Source organism: Hippocampus zosterae, chromosome 16 (assembly GCF_025434085.1).
Source record: "Hippocampus zosterae strain Florida chromosome 16, ASM2543408v3, whole genome shotgun sequence".
Classification (NCBI taxonomy): domain Eukaryota; kingdom Metazoa; phylum Chordata; class Actinopteri; order Syngnathiformes; family Syngnathidae; genus Hippocampus; species Hippocampus zosterae.
The window spans coordinates 17,389,466-17,410,789 of NC_067466.1; the positions used below are offsets into that span (position 1 = coordinate 17,389,466).

General features: G+C 46.3%; 1 protein-coding gene across 4 annotated transcripts in view; it reads left to right on the forward strand.

Moving 5' to 3' along the window:
- The window catches only part of sgcd (sarcoglycan, delta (dystrophin-associated glycoprotein)), a 111,593-nt gene that overhangs the window by 49,073 nt on the left and 41,196 nt on the right, over window positions 1–21,324 (forward strand). For all 4 annotated transcript variants that reach the window (XM_052046403.1, XM_052046406.1, XM_052046402.1 and 1 more), the window contains exon 2: window positions 9,661–9,831. In XM_052046403.1, coding sequence (XP_051902363.1) covers window positions 9,730–9,831 — 102 coding nt within the window. In that variant the 5' untranslated portion in view covers window positions 9,661–9,729. The remainder of the gene's footprint in view (window positions 1–9,660; window positions 9,832–21,324) is intronic.

Consider the following 21,324-nt stretch of genomic DNA (forward strand, 5'->3'; position numbering starts at 1 on the left):
TGCAGTGGGGGGGCCGCGCGGGGCAGTGACCCCCCCAACGACATATCACAAATGTTAGCGTATTTTAACTGTTTTTTTTTTTTTACTGGTTCATTGAGCGGCTGCGAGTTGGGCTGCAGCCTATGCCCCCCCCCCCCCCCCCCCGCTCCCTCTTGGCAGTGAGGCAAACTTGCTAAAACCACGACCCCGCCGTGTTGCCAAAGTGTTTTAAAATTCTCCACCTTTGCTCATGGGAAACCATTCAAATTCCACTCTTGCCCGTTTCAGTTTCGGCCGCGCCGCATTTCAAGTAGCAAACTGTCAGCATGCTCCCGTACGGGAACACCGCGCAGCACCCCTACCCCCCCTAACCCACCCAGGCCTTATGATGTGTTCAAAGACCCCCCCAAGTATGGGAAATGTGCACAAAGTCCATCTTTTGAGTGTTGTTCAAGCCCTCCGGGTGGTGGGCCAAGAGGTTGCGTTGTGTCTGCACAACAACAAAAAGGTCACAAGGTTTTGTTGATATTCCGCCGTTGTGCTCTTTCTTGGAAGGTGGTAGGTTGGCGAGGGAGGGGGGGGGTGGAGGGCAGAGCGCTTGATGGCACAGCGGGCACTCGAGCTTGAAATGATGTGGCTCCCCGCCGCCACGCGGCTCGCCCGCAAGGCCGCCGTAAATCCCGCTGTGTAAATAAAGATCGGCTTCGCTCCGCCACATCTCCAGTCTCAGTGTAAACAATGTCCTCCTCCTCCTCCTCCTCGTTCTTCTCACTCTTGAGCTTTTAATCTCTCTGTGTCCGAGTCATTTCCCATTTGTTCGACAGCGTGTAATGGAAAAGTAAAGATGGACGCCCATCTTCCATCTCGCGCCGCCGCGTCCGGCAAGGGTTTCGCGGTATCCGTCGTAGGTACACACACGGATGCCGGATTTCCCTCCGGCACCGCGGCGACTAAGCCGGCGTCCATTGGCCAGTCGCGACTTTCAGCCCTGGAGTTTCATGGCTCGCACCAGCCCACTTGAGTTCACATTTATACTGAGAGCATTTTGCGCACTGCGATTGAGTCATTCAAATCCAACGGGCAGCAGTGACACACACACACACACACACAAAAATCTTCATTCTTCCTAATTGGTTGACATATTTGTGTGTGTGTGTGTGTGTGTGTGTTTCAGATTCAGTTAACAATCCGATTCTCATCTTTGAATTTGACCGATGTGAAAGGATTCTTTACAATGCAAGTCCATGTCCATGAGTTGTGAGCTTATTCCAGAATCGGCGCCCCTGCGCAGGAGGTTAATAACCAAAAGAGCACCGCTTGCCATTGATGGATTTTCGGGGGTGGCGGTGGGGGGGCGGAAATTACAAGTCCACTGATGTGACGTGATCAGAAGGGTTCAATTGGATCCAAATTAGAATGTTGCGAAAGTTTTAGCATATTTGTTGAAAACTGCAGTGTGACCACAAGGAGCGTGCCTGCGCCTGTATTGCCGGATGAAAATTGGCAAAAACCAAAAAACATTTTTGTTTTGTTTGTTGTTCGGCTGAAAGTAACTCATGAAGTCGTTTTAGTTACTTTCACACTCAAGTCATGACTTATTTTTTTTTTTTTTTTCTTCAAGCGAACTATGGCAACATTGTTCCAAAGTGCCATCGGTAGCCATGACGGTGATCCGCCCATGCTTCACGCAGTTGTCAGAAGTCGCCCCCCCCCCCCATTCCAGTGATGGCCATATGTAAAATATCCTTCTCGTGTTCCAGACATTCATCTTCATTTCGCTCTGTAATTGCCCTCCCCTTCCCCCCTGCACTAATGCATGTAGCGAGCAGCGCTAGCGCCAGCGGTATTTTCAGTTCACAGTGTGAAGGCGTCGCTCGAAATTGAAAATCTGCCCGGCGCCACACTCGTGCGCTCTTAACGCACTTACAAGAAAATGTGGGCCGAAGGTAGCGCGGCGACGGAATTTTAATCGAGCAATTACAATGGGATCTCTGGCTGTAAGATGAAACGGGGGGGGCCCGCCCGCCGTCGCCGAGGCTACAATTAAAAGTCACGCTTATTAACTGTCTCATTGCGCAGATTTAATAAAGTTGTTTATCGAAAGCGGCGAGAAGTAGATTTATACAACACCAAAGGGGAAGTGGTGCGTTTGGAAACGGGAATGCTCTGAGCTCTTTCATTGCGACTGACACGTGAGTTCAGTTTGTGCTTCTATGGTTATCGTCGTAATTAATTTTTTTTTTACGTTTTATAATTTTGTTGAACTTCAAAGTGTCCCTCCGTTGTTAGTTGTTGCGTAAGAATTCATGTGACGTCAAATCAAATTGGCTCACTTCTGTCTGTTGTGTTCCTGATTCTCGTCGGTCAGCGCGCGATTAGCGACTGAATAATCGCTACGCAAACGTAACATTTGTTTAAATGCGTCCGACAGGCATTTAGGACGTTCGAGCGGTGTGCCCGCGGCGAGTCAAAAGACGGCGCGGAGCACAAATTCCAGATTTTGAACGGCGCCTCGGTGAGTGGAACTCGAGCTAATTAGATACGCTAACGCGCGCGCGAGCGTTAGCCGGCGAGTCTCATTACGGTCGGGTGCTCGAAAGGTGACGTCAAAGTCATCTTGGCGAAGGCGGTGACCACTCGTTTGGACACGCTTGGGTAAATTTCCATCATTTAGAGGCGCTCCTTTTGCGCTTGCCGGCCTCCGCGAGCCCCTCCTTCCCACCTGCTCGGAGACCCTCGCGGATGAAAGACCTTCTCGAGTCCTTTGCGTGGGCCGCTCGGCGGCATAAAAGCCGCGCGACAAACAGCGTTCGTGCGGTGATTACGATTTCATTTGCTAGTGCGATTTAATGCAATGTGTGACCGCAAATGATATTAGTGGAGAAATGGCGGAGGAATAAAAAAGGTCATTTTGCGCTGTGCTAAAGAGCACTTTCATTACGCAAATAACAATGACAGCAAACGGGACTTTTCCTAGCTGCTCTGTGTGTAAACAAAACGAAATAAAGGCAAAACTTCAAGGGCACGTATTAGTTCCAAATGACTTTTTAAAAGCTTGTCTACGAATATGTAATCGCTTTGTCGCCATCTTGTGGCAGCTTAGTGCCAAGGAACGAAGTTGAAGTGAAGGGAGGAGCCGTATTTTGTCCGGACACGACCCTGTCTAATGTTAGGATGAGAAAACCTCGGCTTTTAGGTTTTACGCGTTTCACGTACGGGAAAGCACCTTTCAGCCGGTATAAGCAGCGATTTCAATTACGATTTTTTTATTTTTTTTGCCCACCATTTCCGCTTGGGCAAATTAGCTTGAAATACCCCCGACAGCTTTCCCGCCATTGTTACGGCGGTCGCCGCTAATCCTATTTCAGCTCAGCTTGTCGCCAGCACGGCCTTTTTTTTTTCTTTTTTTAGTGATGAGAGTTGTTTTATTTCTTTCGGCCCCCCCCCCCACCCCAGATTGTTTGGGAAGCATGGGCACGCACAATAAAAACTGTCACACACTCGTACGAAAAGGCACACACAGACACTTCTAAATGGTGCGCACACCATCCCACGGGTGCACATATGCTTTTATACACACTGATGGCTTTCTTGGAGATTCATGGCGTTAAAAAAAACAACAACAAAAAAACATTTGGGCCTTCTGCCTCAACTCTGGAGTGTTCATTAACTGACACGCTCACACACGCATAAGCGAGGCGCCAACAGACATAAAGTGACCCCTGCCAGGAATTCATTCATTTTTATGCCTCCTCCTCACCGCATGACTGTTTATTTGTTTTTCCGAACCATTGGGTCAGCAAGCTTTCTCAACCCTTTTTTTATTTCTTTTTTTTTTTTTTTTTAAACCGTGTTGAATGTGTGTCACGGCGGCTAAAAATGGCTTTTAAAAGGAAAAAGCTGTCTAATGCCTCGGACTTGGCAGCAAAGCAGTCAGGAAGCTGCCCTTTAAATCATTCCGAGCGTGCCGTCGTTAAAGGGGAGGAAACGTCTGCCGCCTCTTTCATCGTGATGTCGTCATCCCGCGGAGAAACGGTTGGCGTTACGGCGCCTCATTAAAACCTTTATTGACGGGGCTCATAAAGTCATTGCTATTTTGGTCGGATTATTTTGAAATCTTTTGCTGATGTCCCCCCCCCCCCCCCCAATTGAACACGATCTTTATTCTCGATGAATATAAAATGTAGTCCCAGTAAAAGTGTTTATTTCTGAGAAAATAAGTAGGCACTTGGCTGCTCTTCTCCATTTTTTTTAAGAGGTAATGAACTGACATTAGCCAACTAATTAAGCTAGCTGTCGTGCTCTGTTAGCTGTCGAATCGATTTCACTGATTGTAGACGCGCTAACTTTCTTGGCGGGTTGCAGAAAATCGCCTCAAGACGGCGTTTAAATCCGATATGAACGTGAACTCGGATTTGTCGAAGAGTTGACAGGTGGCGCTCTTGCGCCGTTTGAGAATGCTACGCAGATTCTCAACTGGGTTTAGCGTAGCGTCGGTTTCAGCATGCTAGCTGCTGTTTGAGATGGTCATCATTAGTCCGCCGCGTCAAGCGGATGGCAGCTCGCCAGTCGACGGTGACCGCAAGAAGCTATTGTAGCGGCGTCGAGCTCCACTAATCATGTTCCACGTTCGTCGGGTTTGTCTGGTTGTTTGAGCAGCTGTCCGACATTTCCCGGCGGCCGCCCCTCCTTTTTCCTCCTGTCGTATGTTCATGTCAGCATATTCATCGCTCGCGGTCGCACCATCTGTGAGGTTGTCATGCGCCAAAACGAGTGCGCGCCGCCGCTACCAGCCGCGTTGTCGCAAATACGGACCTCAAAGGCCGCGAGCTCACGCCCTCGCTCAGAACCTTTTGTATGCAAAACCCCCCAGAAAATGTCACCTGACTTTTCTAAGAGCATTCAGCGGACGCCGCAGGACGGGATTCTCAGACGGTGGCCTTCTGTCACGCGATCCATCAGGGCCAACCTCCGAGGCGGCATGTCCACACGCCGGCGTGACAAATCAGCCTGTCGCCCGGACGCGCCGCAGCATGACAACTTGGCATTTGAGGTGCTCGGATGGACTTTGTAGCGCGAACGCGCTTCTTGTGTACAAATACGTTTGTTCAGTCGCCCCTTCCGACGAGCGAGCTAACGGCGGCAGCAAATGTTCGATGCTAACGTGGCGCCAGCGCGCCGAGAAGGTCAACTTCAAAATCGGATCTTACCAAATAATACATGCACACAAATCTCCTGATATGCTTTTACTCTGAAGTTCCCGGCAGGTCGCGGTTGCGTGGCGGCTGACTTGACTTGATAGTTTTGCATCGCTAGCCGGCTAACTGTTGCCGCCAACATCGATGCGTCGTCGTCCTGAAATCATGTTCATTTGCTAATTAAGGACACTTAAAAACAACTCCAACGCCGTTTCGTGCGTTAGCGGCTAATGGCTAGCAGCTAGCCGCAAAGTCCAGCACCTTATGGACCGGCTAGAGCCGTGGGATTTTTTTTGACGTTCCTACTGTTACCGCACCCTCACTTAAAAACGAGTCGATGACAATGTGCTAGCCATTAAACTGTCTAAAGACAGTCACGTCGAAATATCGTCGAAAATGCCAATCGTGAATCCCACCGTAAAGTGCTTTGCTGGGCTGGGGTGGATTGTGGCTGATTTATAGCATCGCCGAGAGTCTCCGCGAGTGCAAGAGCAAAACTTATGAGACAAGTTCCAACACTCCCTGTTGCTTTGAAACATCAAATAATGGACCTTTGGAGGAAATACCTCAAGTGCGTGATTTGTTGGGAATCTATTTTTGAGAGGGTTTGTTTGTGTGTGCATATGGAGTTTTGGCGTGTCCTCAGAAGAGGCGAGGGTTTAAAAAATGAGCGCCAGCTCGGGGACCCTGGTGACGGGGACCTTTGGCGGGGGGAGTCGGGCGACGATAAATCTCAAAAATCAATATGACAGGGCCGGCGGTAATCTGGATCAATGATTTTAAAGCGAAATAAGTCCCCAGGGGCGGCACGAGAATGATAAAAATCCTCCGAAGTCAGGGAGCGGGGGAGGAAAAAAAAAAAACATCCCGAGGATGAAGGATAGCGAGTCGGAGGGGAGCCAGAAAGAAGGATGGGGATTATTGATGCTTTTCATCCAGAAAGCCTTCGAGCCGTTTTGGTTGTGCCTTGACTTGTCTGATTGCGAGTCGCCATCACTCACCATCGCGCTTTTCTTGACTTATGTCGTTCGCGTAGCTTCTTCCTCTTTTCTTTTTTTGTCACTTTTTCACTCTTCAGAGAGCTTTTTTTGTTGTTGTAGACTTTGTTGAAAGCGACTGTTGTTTTCAAATGTACTCTATTGAAACCATCAAGGTGATGAAAGCAAACGTGGGGGGGAAAAAAAGCCTGTGGGAGCGTCGACGGTCGTAAAGTTAATTTTGTTGGAATTCCGCAGCTTTTGATTGGAAAAAGTTCCAGCACCCGAACTGAGAGAAGTTTACACTAGTCTCTGTGCGTGCGTGTGTGTTTACATCTGATATCAAATTTGCTACAGTGAAAAACCCCCCGTTGTGAAAAAGATCTTGGTGCAAACATGATTTCATTGTAGAGGAGTTTCACTGTAGCCTGGCTTTGGCTACTGAATACCCCCCCCCCCCCCCGCCCCCAACCCCACACTCCGCACCCCTCCTCACCGTCATTGTTCAGGATGTTTTTATTTCGCTTTAAGCTTTGTCGCCTCTCCTGAATTGCAACCGTGTCCTTTGGCCTGATGGAAAACGATCTCCTCACCGCGTTCCCCGCGTGCCTCGCGGTGATATAGTTTGTTGTCACCTTGCGACGCCGCAATCTGCACTCGGGCTCCCCCCCCCCTGGCCTCCCGTGCCGCTCGCGTCCAAATCCTAGATAACGCTCTTAATACTCTCACTCCTCCGCGGCCGTGACTCCACAGGCATCCATCTAAAATGTTGTTGTTGTTGTTGTCGTCTTTTTGGGGCCTTTCTTTAGCAGATAAATGTTACCCGGATTCAAGGATTAGCCTCTTTTCAAAGTGGATGCAAACCTTCCGAACTCCAAAGTTGTGAAGCGTTTTTTAAACATTTTTTTTAAAACGGCATAGCTATCGTGCCAGAGCAAGCTCATTGAACCCACTCAATGACACCTGTTTAAATTCCGCCTATGCCCTTCGCTCATCTTGTGTTTTGAAACGTTCCTGAATAGTTTCGCACCTTCTCGCACAAAAGAAGCAACCTTCATCCTTAGCCTTAAACGGCTGTTTGTTTGTTGCTTTAGTCCTGTGATAAATCGAGTGCTTCATTTTGTCAGGATTTTCTTTTAGTTTTTTTACGTTAATCTTTGAATGGGCTTTGACTCGTCTGCCTCGTTTGAGCTTTCAAGCTAGCAAAGCGCGGAGAGTCTCCGTCACAGAGAGCGGCTGTGTTGCGCGATTGCTGCCAATGCCCGCTGAGAACGTCCACCGTGTTCTGAATCTTGTCCGTTTCCTCTGCTTTTGTGGCCATCCGCTTCTTCTTTGAAAATTTTTTGTTGTTGTTGTCAATTAGCGGGACACTTATGCTAGCAAGACCGTTTCGTGACCAAGACGCCATCATTTAAATATCGAGTATTTAATACCCTTGTTTTTTTTCTGGTGTCAACGGGGGATGTATCTATTTGGGCGAGAGGCATTTATCCGGTCAAGTGAATGATTGATAATGCACATTTGTCGCTTCGATGTGTCGCGGCTTTTTCAAACAATTACCGAGTCATCAGCTCAGAAGCCTCGCCACTCACCGGTGAAAGCGCGCCATTTATTTTAGCCTTTTTTTCGACGCCGTATAACGATTCCTATTTGTCGGAGGCGTCAACCTTGCCATTCGGCTAATGAATGCTCGCGAGTGAAATGCGGCACGGCTGCCGCAGCGTTCCGGGTGCGAGGGGGACGTGGGGGGGCGAGTGAAAGGCAGCAGATGAAGGAGAAATGGAGTCAAGAGAAAGAGCCCCCTTAAGTTTAACCTTTAAATTTGTTGCCACTCCGCCTCAATCCGTCCTTGCCTCCATTAATTGAGAAGCAGGAGTGACACTAATGGCCGCCCGCTCGCGGTCGGCGCCTCCTATCTGCTTAATTAGACGGAGCGGGCCGCCGTGTCTTGCCGGTGTACTCATTCGGCAGTTGTGCAGATTAAATGCAAGCGTCGGCGTCTGTGCCTCCCCCTCTAATTGTATCCAGCGGCTACCGCTAGGTGTCCTTTGGTATAGGGTGAGGAAAAATAAATACCTCCTTCAAATATTCATCTCCCTTTTCCTCTTCGTCATCAGAAAACTGTCTTGTGGTCTCGACTCTAATAGATGCCACATTTCAATTAGTCACCTGGTTGAGAAAAATTAAATTCCTCCCACATTCGGCCATTCTGCTAAAATAGCAGGAAAACAAAATGGCGTCTTAACTATAGTGGTCACAAAATAGAATGTATGAGCAGTAACAGGTCGTAAGTGGAAGACACACAAAAAAAAGAACAACCCGTAAGGTCAAGTAAAGTTCAGACGCAAGATATCTGACTCCCCCCCCCCCCCTCCTCGATAGCGGCGCATGCTAATTCGAAGCGCGGTTTCCCCAACTCAGGAACCGGCTGGCATGCGCCGCTTTTCATATCAGCCCGCAGCAGAGCCGGCGCCACCCTTCATTAACCTGCCCCCGACCTGCTCGTTAATTCACACCCCAGCCCAAATGAGACACCGGCGTGCTTGCGCGTGCGCCGGTTTCCGCGCTGCTGTGCGCGTTCTTTAGTTTGTTACGCAGAATAGAAACGGAAGAATTCATGAACGAGGAGCCTTGAGATGGGCTCGTGTCAGCGTTGGGGCTTGAATTAAGAAAGCAAAAGACGTCGATTAAATTGAAGGGGAGATGTTTCGGCAGAAAGATTTTGGAGACGGTGCCAATTAGGAAAGGTTCGGCCTGAAATGAGTCTTACCTCAAGAATAAGAAATTTGAATGACCAAAAAAGAAACGTCAAGTTAAAAAAAAAAAGAGGTTTCAAAATGGTGAAAAATGAAGGCGCTGCTGCGGGCGTGTCGGTTGAATGCGCCGAATCACCCCCCCGCATGTTGACGCAACAAAAACCGCCAGCCAGCGGCTAGCTCGCGAGCTAACAGTGCTACCTCTTGGTCGGCGGTGGGCTCGTTCGCCTCCTTGAGAGACCCTTTCTACAAATTGTGGCATCCGGTAGAGATGTCTTTTGGGTATGTAGGGATAGCTAGCTAGCTAGCTAGCTAACTGCAAACGTTCATGTCTTTACAACATTATTTGTTCTAACTCTCTGTTTGGATGATGGGAGCGCTGTGTACTAAACGTTTTCGGAGGATATACAGAAAGGCCGCGGCAGGAACGAGTGAGAAGGGCGGCAAAGTTTGGCCCTCAACTTTTTCTTATTACAGTCGGATAAAGCAGCCTCATCACAACAATGTCACGGCTGGTGACTAATTGCCATTTTATTCCTTCTAATATTCCTGTGGCGCCTGCAACGTTGCTAATTGGCTAAATCACAGTCATTTAACAACGGAAAGCGCCGAGCCCAATGACCACTCAGGGGGGGTTGAAGCCGCCGGCGAAGCTTCTTTGTCACACCTTGTTTTTATTATGTTATTATTATTATATATTTTTTTTCCTTTGGCTGATCCGCTCTACTTGTCGCCTTCTCTGTTCAAAAGCGATGACTCCGGGAGGCGAGCGGCGGCGGACGACGGAGGAGTCGTAATGATCATGCGGCCCCCGAGAGGATGATCAGCTCAGCGGCGGCCCGCTCGGATCGCTCAGCCGCCTCGTCTCAGGTGATCAGGGAAAGCCCGCCGGACGGCGAGTCAGCACACTCGCACGCTGAGGTGAGCTTCACGTTTTTTTCCTATTGTGTGTTCCATTTTTTTGTTAAATCCACATTGTACCTGTAGGCAGATAGGCGGCTTATTTCATACAGTCTGTTATCACTTCATCAGGGTAGCAAATATTTGGGATGGCACCGGCAGAGTACTGCTTTCAATGAGATCGGGTTGGAGCGTTTTGTGGAATGTACTTTGGGATATCAACTACAGTGGTGCGCTAGCAAAAGATTAGCGCTTTCAGAGTTTAAAGAAAAAAAATATCAACTACAGTGGTGCACTAGCAAAAGATTAGCGCTTTCAGAGTTTAAAGAAAAAAGAAATATCAACTACAGTGGTGCGCTAGCAAAAGATTAGCGCTTTCAGAATTTAAAGAAAAAAAAATATCAACTACAGTGGTGCGCTAGCATAAGATTAGCGCTTTCAGAGTTTAAAGAAAAAAAAATATCAACTACAGTGGTGCGCTAGCAAAAGATTAGCGCTTTCAGAGTTTAAAGAAAAAAATTGTGATCAACTACAGTGGTGCGCTAGCAAAAGATTAGCGCTTTCAGAGTTTAAAGAAAAAAAAATATCAACTACAGTGGTGCGCTAGCAAAAGATTAGCGCTTTCAGAGTTTAAAGAAAAAAAAATATCAACTACAGTGGTGCGCTAGCAAAAGATTAGCGCTTTCAGAGTTTAAAGAAAAAAAAATTATCAACTACAGTGGTGCGCTAGCAAAAGATTAGCGCTTTCAGAGTTTAAAGAAAAAAAAAATCAACTACAGTGGTGCGCTAGCAAAAGATTAGCGCTTTCAGAGTTTAAAGAAAAAAAATTATCAACTACAGTGGTGCGCTAGCAAAAGATTAGCGCTTTGAGTTTAAAGGAAAAAAAAATATCAACTACAGTGGTGCGCTAGCAAAAGATTAGCGCTTTCAGAGTTTAAAGAAAAAAAAGTATCAACTACAGTGGTGCGCTAGCAAAAAATTAGCGCTTTCAGAGTTTAAAGAAAAAAGAAATATCAACTACGGTGGTGCGCTAGCAAAAGATTAGCGCTTTCAGAGTTTAAAGAAAAAAAAATATCAACTACAGTCGTGCGCTAGCAAAAGATTAGCGCGTTCAGAGTTTAAAGAAAAAAAAATATCAACTACAGTGGTGTGCTAGCAAAAGATTAGCGCTTTCAGAGTTTAAAGAAAAAAAAATATCAACTAGTGGTGCGCTAGCAAAAGATGAGCGCTTTCAGAGTTTAAAGAAAAAAAAATATCAACTAGTGGTGCGCTAGCAAAAGATGAGCGCTTTCAGAGTTTAAAGAAAAAAAAATATCAACTACAGTGGTGCGCTAGCAAAAGATTAGCGCTTTCAGAGTTAAAAAAAAAAGCAAGCAATTTGTGATGAGGACTCTTTTTTGTTGTTTTTTTTCCATGAAGAGCAAACAATACACAAGGGTACCAGAATAAGTGATCGCTTTTGCTTGCTTTCACTGGTTTACAGTACCTAAGTGATTTAATACCATCAAAACCTTTTTGGGTAATTCAATTGAATACTTTTTTTTTTTTTAATTCCTCTGGTATTAAAATTTCAGTTTTGTGCTTTGTTTATTTTTTTCTTTCCTTTATTTTGTTGCCATTGCTGTAGATTGTGAAGCGTACTTTGAGGGTCCAACGACACAACGATGATGAAAATTGTAGTTCAGGGCACAACAAAAAAAAATGTTATTGTTTTTGGTTTTTTTTTTTTTTTTTTGAGCAAAACAATTGAAATTATTTTTATCCTCCTTCAATTAGGGCAGTGAAAAGGAACCAAATGAGTGGCATTTAATCAGCACTTTTACCCTTTCAACCTTGATTTCATGCTGCCCCCCCAAGATGTAAAAATGCTCAGATGCCCTTTCTCCAAGCCCACTATACATTTATTTTCTGCTCTCTTTGACTGCCCCTTGGTGCGTTTAACCATTTTCTGTCATTTGGAGCCATTTTTTCCCCACTTTGCCAGCGGGACAAACACAGCGGTTACTCGGCACTCTGAGCCATTCATTTTTTTTCAATTTTCAGAATGCCCGCAGAGATAAAACCGCCGCAATTAGATCCATTACTGCACCATTAGGGGCATGAAGTTCACTCCGGCACGATAGTTTGAAGTACCCGAGAGTGACTATCGCAGCGATAGAAGCGCCGCGTCGCGCCTCGCGTGTTTCATGCATCCGAGCCGCCGGCCAATTCGACATCATCGGAGTAATTAGTTGCCGCCTTGTAAGCGAGCAGGAAACAGCTTCTGCGCTGAATGGACCCCACGGCGCGGCACACTGCGACGTGTTGTCATCTCACCACGGTACTAACAGGGGATTCCTCAGTGTTTCCCCTGGCAACCCCCCCCCCCCCCCAAAAAAAAATAATTTATGAAATCAAACCAGAAGGCGCAATATCAAAATCTGTCAGGCCTGCTAGATTTGTACGCTTGGATGTTTCAGGCTCGCTTTTATGGTGTACATGCTGTAAAAAAAAAAAAAAATCGGATTAGACTGGAAACAACTTTTGGCAGCTGCCGGATGCTGCAACGGTGTTTCTTGCTTTTTTTTTATTTTATTTTTTTAAGCTTATGCTGTGAGCCTCTAGAACACAGGTGTCAAACCAAGGCCCGGGGGCCAGATCCGGCCCGCCACATCATTGAGGTGGTCCAACCAAAGCAGATCAAACAAGTTCCATGATGCTTTCTCACATGGAATAAATAAGAAGAGATATTCAAAGCATTTTCTTGTTACCAAACCTCTCGCGACGGTAACTTAAACAAGAGTTGAATCAACGGTGATTCTTGACTTCTTGATCTGGTTTCAGTCGCGACGGCGCTCCAAGGGAAACGGTCACTAAAATGTGGCCCGCGAGAAAAAAGGAGTTTGACACCCCTGCTCTCGAAGCTTTATTTAAAAGGGACACAAGGTGTGCGCCAGTTTATTCATGATTAGCGAGTCACGGATTCAGTTACTGGAATTTTTTTATTTTGGGCGGGGGGGTGCTCGGGGGGCTTTAACTTCTGTTATTCACCCAAAAAAACGACTTTCATTTTGTGCTCAGTATTTTCCATTTTTAAATTCTTCCAATCTGTTTAACGGCTTAGCACATGTTGACCGCTAGCTTATCGAATTGCTTGTTAGCTTGTCGAAAACGTTTCGACGTCTCTCGGTTTAGCGCTAGCTTCAAACGCGGTCGGCGGTGCGTTTGACTCGCCGTCACTGACTGACTGACTGACTGCCTGTGAAAATACTTTTGGCATCTTACAGGTGCGTTCTTCCGTCCGCACTTGGGGAAGTCGTAGCCACTGGCTTTGTCACCAAAAAACAAAACAATAAGTCTCTCATTGATTGTCACAGATGAGATGCAGTCAAAAAAACGGTGAAAATGGTGACGCTCCCTTAAAAAAACCCCGAACACATTTGGCAATTTTTGTTTGTTACTTCGGTGTGTGCTTTTTTTTTTTTTTTTTTAATTGGCAAAAATGGACATACGTGTTCCTCAGAGCAGAAGAGACGATGTCATCGTTAAAAATTCTGCCAATGGTGTGGAAGTTGATGAATCACGTCTTGAATTATCCATTACACCCTTTCTGTCGTGCTCCTTGTCATTCGGTTCCCGTTTTATCGCAGCCGCTCTCAGCTGATAATTTGGTGAGAAGAAGTGGAGGCTCCGCCTCGGAACAGCTATCCGTGTGGGAATGGATATAAAATCCTCCTTTCTGCCTGAAATGCTATTTCCCAATGAAGGAACTCATACCTTTTCCCTCGCAAACTTGCACGATTCCCCCTCTCTGGGACATAAATATTGACACATCTCTCCCGGATTTAATATTTACTTGCCGTGTCTCGCGGGCGGGCGACGTTGCCGCGGCACGCGAGCGCACGTGCCCCACGGCGTCCGTGTTTCTGCCAGTCGGCTCTTTTTGTGTGTGTGTGTGTGTGTGTGTATATTTTCCCTTTTTCCCCGAGCAGCCACTTCATATTTTATCGCCTTCTATCTAAAAGCATTCCGACAAAAGAGCCTCGCTCGACGGAAGCGGAGAGGAAGCAACTTTTACCGACTGCATTGTTTCAAGAAAGCTTTTGGTAAATATTGATGCCAATGCGGCGCGGGACGGGAAAGATGCAAAAGTTTTGCCGCGTCCTAAATATCCTCAAAGGCGCCGTTTTTAACAATTAAAGACGAAACTCTCCAAAGTATGCCATTGCAATTTCCGCCGTCGACTCGGGGGGTTTTTCCTGGCCCAAATGTCAATGAGATTTTTGCCGTGAAGTACAAATTAAAAACACATTCATTAATAAGTGATTCGGACAATGAATAATTTGTTGCATTCTCATTAAAAAAAAAAAGTGCCCCCCCCCTTTTTTTTTTTTTTTGCTTTGAATGGACATTTTCCTGCTGCTTTTGGTGTACACACAGCCCTTAGTAATAACATTGGTTCATCGCAGATGATAAAGAACATCCACCATTTTTATTTTGGCACTCGCCAAAACAAAAACACCAAAGTTTTGTGAAAGTTTGGCAAGTGTCAGAAACTGCGATCGGTTTCACTCTATCGCCACAATTTCTTTGTTTATTCTTCATTTCTGACAGCGTGACAGTGAAGAGAAAAATCGAGTCTCTGCCGGGAAAGGTTGGCAGCTGATGCGAGAAGAGAACCCAGAGTCGCTCGCCATCCTTTGACCTTCTCCCACACGTTAAAAATAGGACCGCGACGAGCGGTCGAAAGGCGCATTGTGATGCGCCCCCCCCCCCCCCCTTGTCCTTTCCCGCACAATAATGGCCGCCTGAAGAGCGCTCTTTGAGGCCTTAGGATAATAGATCAGTACGCGACACCACGCTGGCACTAATTAATAGCTACGCCAAAGTGCGGCCCAAGCGCCACCTGTTTCCCACCGGCGGCACGTCATTTAGCATCGTGACCTTCTCCTTAAAGGGCCGCGCGCTCACCATTGTTCCGATTGTAGATGAGGTGGCGCTTCTTTTGATAAAGGCTTTAAGCGGAAAATTTGGTGATCTTTTCAGGAAGCTGCTGCCGCTGGCACTTTGTCTTTTTTTTTTTTTTTGTGGTCAATCATCCAAGCAAAGGCTCCTCACGTAACGTTTTACAAGAAGAACCAAAGGTGGCAAGAGAAATGAAGGATTAGCGTTTCTCGAGCGAAACGTGATGTATTCGGTCCAGCTTTGTGTTAGAAATTTTCCTCGTGGGAAAAAGCCAGCGGTGAAGTCACAGAGAAAATGTGAAGTAACAGAAACTTGAACATGCGAAGCACGAAGTGAAAACTGAAAAGTGCTCAGAGGGTCAGGGGTCAAGTGTTTTTTTTTCCCCTTACGTAGCCCGCTTCATATTACATCCGATTATTTCACACAACACTGTCGTTTTTTATTTTATTTTTTGACCTCTCAATCAAAAGCGCTTTGCTCAATAAAAGTGGGGAAGAACTTTTCTAGCCAGCATAGTCTGAGAAAAAAAATATTATATACACGAATATAATATTCGTGTATATAATATTATAAATATTATATACACGAATATTTTATATATATATTGTATTATATATTATATTATATGTGTATTATATGTTTATATAATATTATTATATTATATAATATAATATTATTATATATTATAAATGTATTATGTATATTGTATTATGTATAAATGTATTATAAATATTATATACACGAGCCATATATATGGCTAAATTTATATCTAAATATAAATTTATATTTATATATTTATTCTTTTTCTCTTCATATTGGAAGCAACGTCCGGTGTTTGCCGTTTTAAAAGTGGCAAACGGTAGATTTAGATAAATATTGTTGAACGCAGGCCGATATCCAGCTGGGTTTCCCGATGTACTCGCTTCATTGCAAACGCGCCGCCACGACGCGCGCTTGTGCATTCCAGACCAGCTGCTCGCCGAGCGAAGGGAGACCCCCACGTGTTGAATTATGAAACAAATCAACATATCGCGCGGGCTTGTGTGTTTGTGTGAAATCGGTAATGAGGTCACTGGAGATGCGTCCATAAATTGTTTCGCAGACATTTTGTGTCTCTATTTGTCCCGAACTGTGTTAAGATGCGCGACGGCTTGGTTCAATGAGCCCGCTCGATAACTCTGTTCATCCCTTGGTCATCCCGCCGAACCATCGGGACTTGGCTTATGACATTTATTACATTTTTAACGGTAAGTACTGTTACGGAGTGAGAACATTGACATTAAATGTGGGGGCAAAAATAAAAACATTCAAACTGAGTGTCCATATGTGAGAACTCGCCGATACCAAGTACTGTTAGGGTGCATTTTAAAAAATCTAATTGTTGTAAAACACAAACGTAAGTGGTGATCATTTGTCATTCTCTGCAGAGGATAAAGAATATGCCCGTGTCTCTCATTGTGTTATCTGTCACCGTGCGTCCCTCATCTCAAAGCCTTTTTATGAGCCTGTTTTTGTACACTGCGAGCAGAAAAAAAAAAAGTCCTCCCCCACGAAACCGTTCCTAACCTCATGCTTTATGTAGCATGTAGCGCTAATGAATGCTTATGGAAGTCTGCATTATTTATAAGGCGTTTGCTCGCCCGCAGGCTACATCATCATCATTACCGACGGGCCAACCCTGATCCGAGGGCTGCCTATATGATCAGTCTGTCATCTGTTTGTCAGTCTGCGTGAATGACTTCTTTCGACAACGAGCCAGTGATGTGCAAATTCTCATCAATTAATGAGCGTATTTCCCTTAATTAATTTCCATCACTCTTTCGAAAGTAAAAACAAACCAAAAAATCACTTAAGATATCAAATTAGCAATAAGAAAAGCACACTAGCGTTCTTTTCGCTACTTGTTCACGCTGTAAACGTCGCCTTGTTTTTGCGTCTCTTGCGCTCAGTGTCTCTTTGCTTACTCATAAATGATTCATTGGCCTCTTAAGACAACAATCTTTGACATGCGCTTCCCGCGACGCGTGGATACAAGCTCTCCCCGGCTGTGATATCGGCTCTTGTTGCAATGCTTCCTCCTCACCTCGCTCGTCGGCGCCGTTGCGGATCAATGGAGAAAACACTCAAAGGGAAGCCTTTTCTGTGTCTGCCCTCGTCGGGATCTTAGACTGTTCAAAAGGTGTCGACGTGTAGGACTCAAGCCCTTGCGCTTCGAGGTCCATGTGTTAGCTTGCCTTAACGCGGCGTTATTCTATTCGCTCAGAAATATGAAATCCTTGTAGCATCGCTAACCCTAGTAGGGAAATACGATGGAAAAGTGACTTCTGAAGGCCTTCCAGACAAATACAGTCGAGTCAATCGTCAAATTTTTGTGGTTTGACATTCTTTAAATCAACTCTTTTGCTAGCATGACATTGAGGCTAATCAATGTCATAATCTGACATTGTAGAAGACGACGTCTCTTGCGCGCGCTAGTGGCTAGCAGCTAGCCGCTAAGCGAGTGCCCCAAATCGGCTGAGTTTTGTCATGTGCCTGATATTTTTCAAATGGTCATCAAAATAATATTTTATACAACTCTGCCCCGTGATTCCAGACTGGCTGGCAGCTTTCTAGGAATTTGTATTGTTTTTTTGTTGTTTTTTTTTCAGTGATGCGTCATCACCATGACGGTGAGCATATGAAGTACTGGAGCGTGCCGTCTCCCCGCCGGGCCAAATTTGAACATGTTAAACCACACAAATGAGTCCAGCAGTTGAATTTATCTCCGATGAGACTGAAGGGGGGGGCCCGTTTGGTGTCCGCGGTTGAGTGCCTCCATTTGTATTAGTGTAGGATCACGTGACTGAAGTTAGCACGTTAGCGGCATGCGGCAATAGCCATCCATCCATTCATCTAGTATAGTGCTTCATTTAGCAATTGGCCCGTGCTAATCAATAGTCACATTAGAATGTGAAGCCATGACTCTCTATGATTGCGCGTTTATTCAGCGTTGAATATTAGCAATGAAGTCTCGATGGGGGGCAAGCGATGCAAATGAGTTCAATTGGGTTACACGGCTTTTTATGTTACATCAAACATTAAAGCGTATGAAATATTCATCGAGTCTAATACGATTACTTACAGCATCTGGAAGGAGTTTGCGCTTGGTTACGAGTGTGCGGAGGAGGAGGAAGCGTGTATTTTGGTTTCTCTTTACCCCTCATACAATGACTACTTTTTCCCCTGTCGTGGGGCTTTAGAACAATCAATGGTGTCTCTCTGATTACAATTTTATCTCTTGTTACGTTTCCAACATGATGGCTTCTCATAATCTTTTGACTTTTTGCTTTAAACGAATACTTGAATGCCATTTTTTCACTTGTCCCCATCTCCGAGGATCCGACCTGTAATGTAATTTGCCGTATTTTTTCTTTGCAATCGCCTGTCGGGACTTTATCGGTAGCGATGCGGGACAGTAGCCTGCATGTAAATCTAATTTGGGCGGGAGTTGTTTAATGTGTCAGCACTCTCGCTCTGTTTCATTGACTAACTTTGTCGACTGCTATTCATCATCCGTCTCGCTGGCTAAACTCCCCGGCGGAACTAAAATGTAGAGCGGCGCGTCGCTGCCGTGGTCGACGCCGTCCTCCGTTGGAGCGCGGTGATGGAGACGCGGCGGGATGGGAAGAGGCAGTTCCATTGAAGTGCTTCGGACAGATTGCATTGTGGGTCCTGAGAGAAAAGCGCAGGGACTATAAGGCTGTACTCGGAGAAGAAAATGTAAAAACAGATCAAATGAAGCAACAGTTTAGGTTGAGGTATTCTGCGAAATGTCATTGCCGCATACTGGTGCCACGATGGAATTTCGAGTCAACTGTGTAAGGAATTGATAACAAAAGGGAAGGAACTATTGGAATGTCTGCCGGTTTTGGTACGCAGAGCTCGATAGCCGTCTACAGGAGGAACAAAGTTGGAAGAAGTGGTGACCAGGATGCGGAGGGTCCTAGAGAACTTTGTCTTGGTTCACGCAGCGTCCCAAGTTCCCGAGAGCGGTTCGGCGGGTACCAAGGATCTTTTTTGAGCACTCCTAACTGCCCGTTGCAGTCGTATTCTATCCCTTTTTCGCGGCGGCACTTACCCAGACTGTGACGGAAGACGGCAATTCAGCAGCCGCACAGACTGATGTTTGAGACTTGAATGCGAGTTGAATGCGTTTGCTACAAAACTAAACAAAACCGCCTTGCGCAGTCAATTGCTCCACTCCGAGTCAGAACAAATCGCAATCAAGTATCAAGGACAGACACAGCCTTTTGTGTATCTGCTTGAATGTCTTTGCTATGAATTGCCTTGAAAGTCCAAATGAGAGTCAGGAATAAGATGGCAAACATACAAAGTGAAATACCCAAAAAAAACAAGCTAACAGTAATTAGCATCAGTGCATCGGAGCATCCTTCTAACTGTACCGGTAAAAGTATTCCAGCCTAATTGAGATGCTAGTAATTTTTCCAGAAGTCATTCTGTTTTTTTTTTTTTTAGGGGATTGTTCACCTCCACCGCATCCCTCGTTAAAACCTGTATAATGCGGCCACCCATCATACTGCGCAACCTCCTCGGCCCTCGTTAGTGTCGCCGGCGCGCTTAGCTGATAATTAACGGCAAAGCCGCTCAACGCACTTCTGGCTTCTCATCAGCATTCTCTAAATGTTTCCGTCGTCTCGGCTACCCGGTCGCCACATGATCTCGTGAGCCTCTCGGGGAGGGAAAGTGCGGAGTAGTGGTGGTGGTGGGCTGCCATTACACGCCGTGCCAGATGGCGGCAGAGGGGGCGGCACAGTGATCATTAACCTGCGGGGCTTGTTTCTATGCGCACCTTGTCGCTTTTAATTTGAAGCCGTCTCCGCTCTTGAGGCACCCAGGACAATTGGCACTTTGCCGTTCTGACTGACGTGACTCGACCAAAACAAGACTTTGAGACTTGATTTTTCTTTCTCGCACTACTCTCGCCAAAAAGTCCACCGGGGTTGGACTCCGTGGATGCTAAATGAGGACCAAGCGGTTATCGAAAATCTGTGTGATCTTTGCTAATGTTGTCGGTCAAACTCCTTTGGAGCGCAGATGTTGCGTTTGGTCATCATGACTTTCCCGGCGAATGAGACGCTCATCGGGTACTTAGAGGATGTTGAATATTTGGTGTCACCAAACGGTTGCCAGTTCCAAACGAGTCCCCCGGCGGGCTGCGTTCTCCCGTCATACATTTTAATGATGGCTTTGACTCCACGGCAGCTTTGAATCTCGCAATCTCGTTATGATTAATTACCGCCAATTTGTGCTGACTTTGCACGTGCGGCAGGAAGGGACAATGTGACTCATCACAAGCGCATCCGAGAGGGCAAACGGCAGCAGAAGACTTTTCTTGTTTCGCAGCTTCTTGTTGCTAGGAAGACTTCAAATTCCCAACGTCGCGATTTTGTATACAGTCGTCTCTTGGCAGGAGATTTTTTCGCAATTTTTAATAATGACATTCTGGGACTCCACGTAAAGACTTGCTAACTTAAGCTAACAACATCCTAGCTAAACTCTCATTCGTTGATTCGCGTGACACTCAACAGGCCAGCCTCCGCCTTTTTAACCAGACTGCGTTTGAGCGTTGGGTGCCTCAATCTTTCTCAACGTGTTGCCAATGCTCTCCCTCATGATCGATGTGACGAGCCGAAATGCGCCGCCTAATCTTTGTCATCTACTCAAAACCTGTGCTGATATCAAATCCCAAATACAGTAATGTAATCGACAGGGACCTAAACGTCACAAACGAGCTGGGCTGATAGAGTGAGTGAGCACTCTATGCTATGTTTTTTGTTTTGTTTTTTTCAAAATAAAGGGGGGGGGCTGCTTGGAAGCTGTCAGAAGAAACAGGCGTGCATCTGGGCGGAAACGGCACTCGCGCACAACAAAAAACAAAACAGTTTGGATCCAATAGGCAGCTGTATTTATTCATGATGACTTATGTCATCTCAAGCTGCTTTTGGCTATAACCCCCCCCCCCACCACCACCACCACCACCACCACCACGGTCGCCACCAGCGGCAACCCCAGCAGCAGAACTGTCTGAGTTCTTAATTGGCTGAAAACAGAGCATTTTTGAAAGGTGGGGGGAGGGGCGGGGGGGGGCTATCTGTGGAATCCAATAATATTGTCGGCGACAACAGCGTTCAGCACACTTGTCGTGTATTTTGTCCAGCGGCGGCGACGCGTGCCTAAGACGCGCCCGCAGGGACGCCGAGCGCTGACAGATGAGTGATGGAGAAGCAAAATGAGTGTCACTCCGCTTAACTCGCCCGAGTACAGCGAGTGCACTCGGCGATGATGTGAACTCCACATAATAAAGGCGAGGTGCGGTGTGGCGACTGGGTGACCCCGCGGGTGGGGGGGTGGCGGTGTGGGAGCGTGGCAACAAAACATAATTGCTAATTTGCGCCCTTCCTTTTGATATCGGCGGCAAGTGCTTTTGCTACCTGGGCCTTCTGTGGAGGGGGAGCTTCTCCGACTTAATCCACCATAATACCACCACGATCACGCTGCAATTATCAAAAT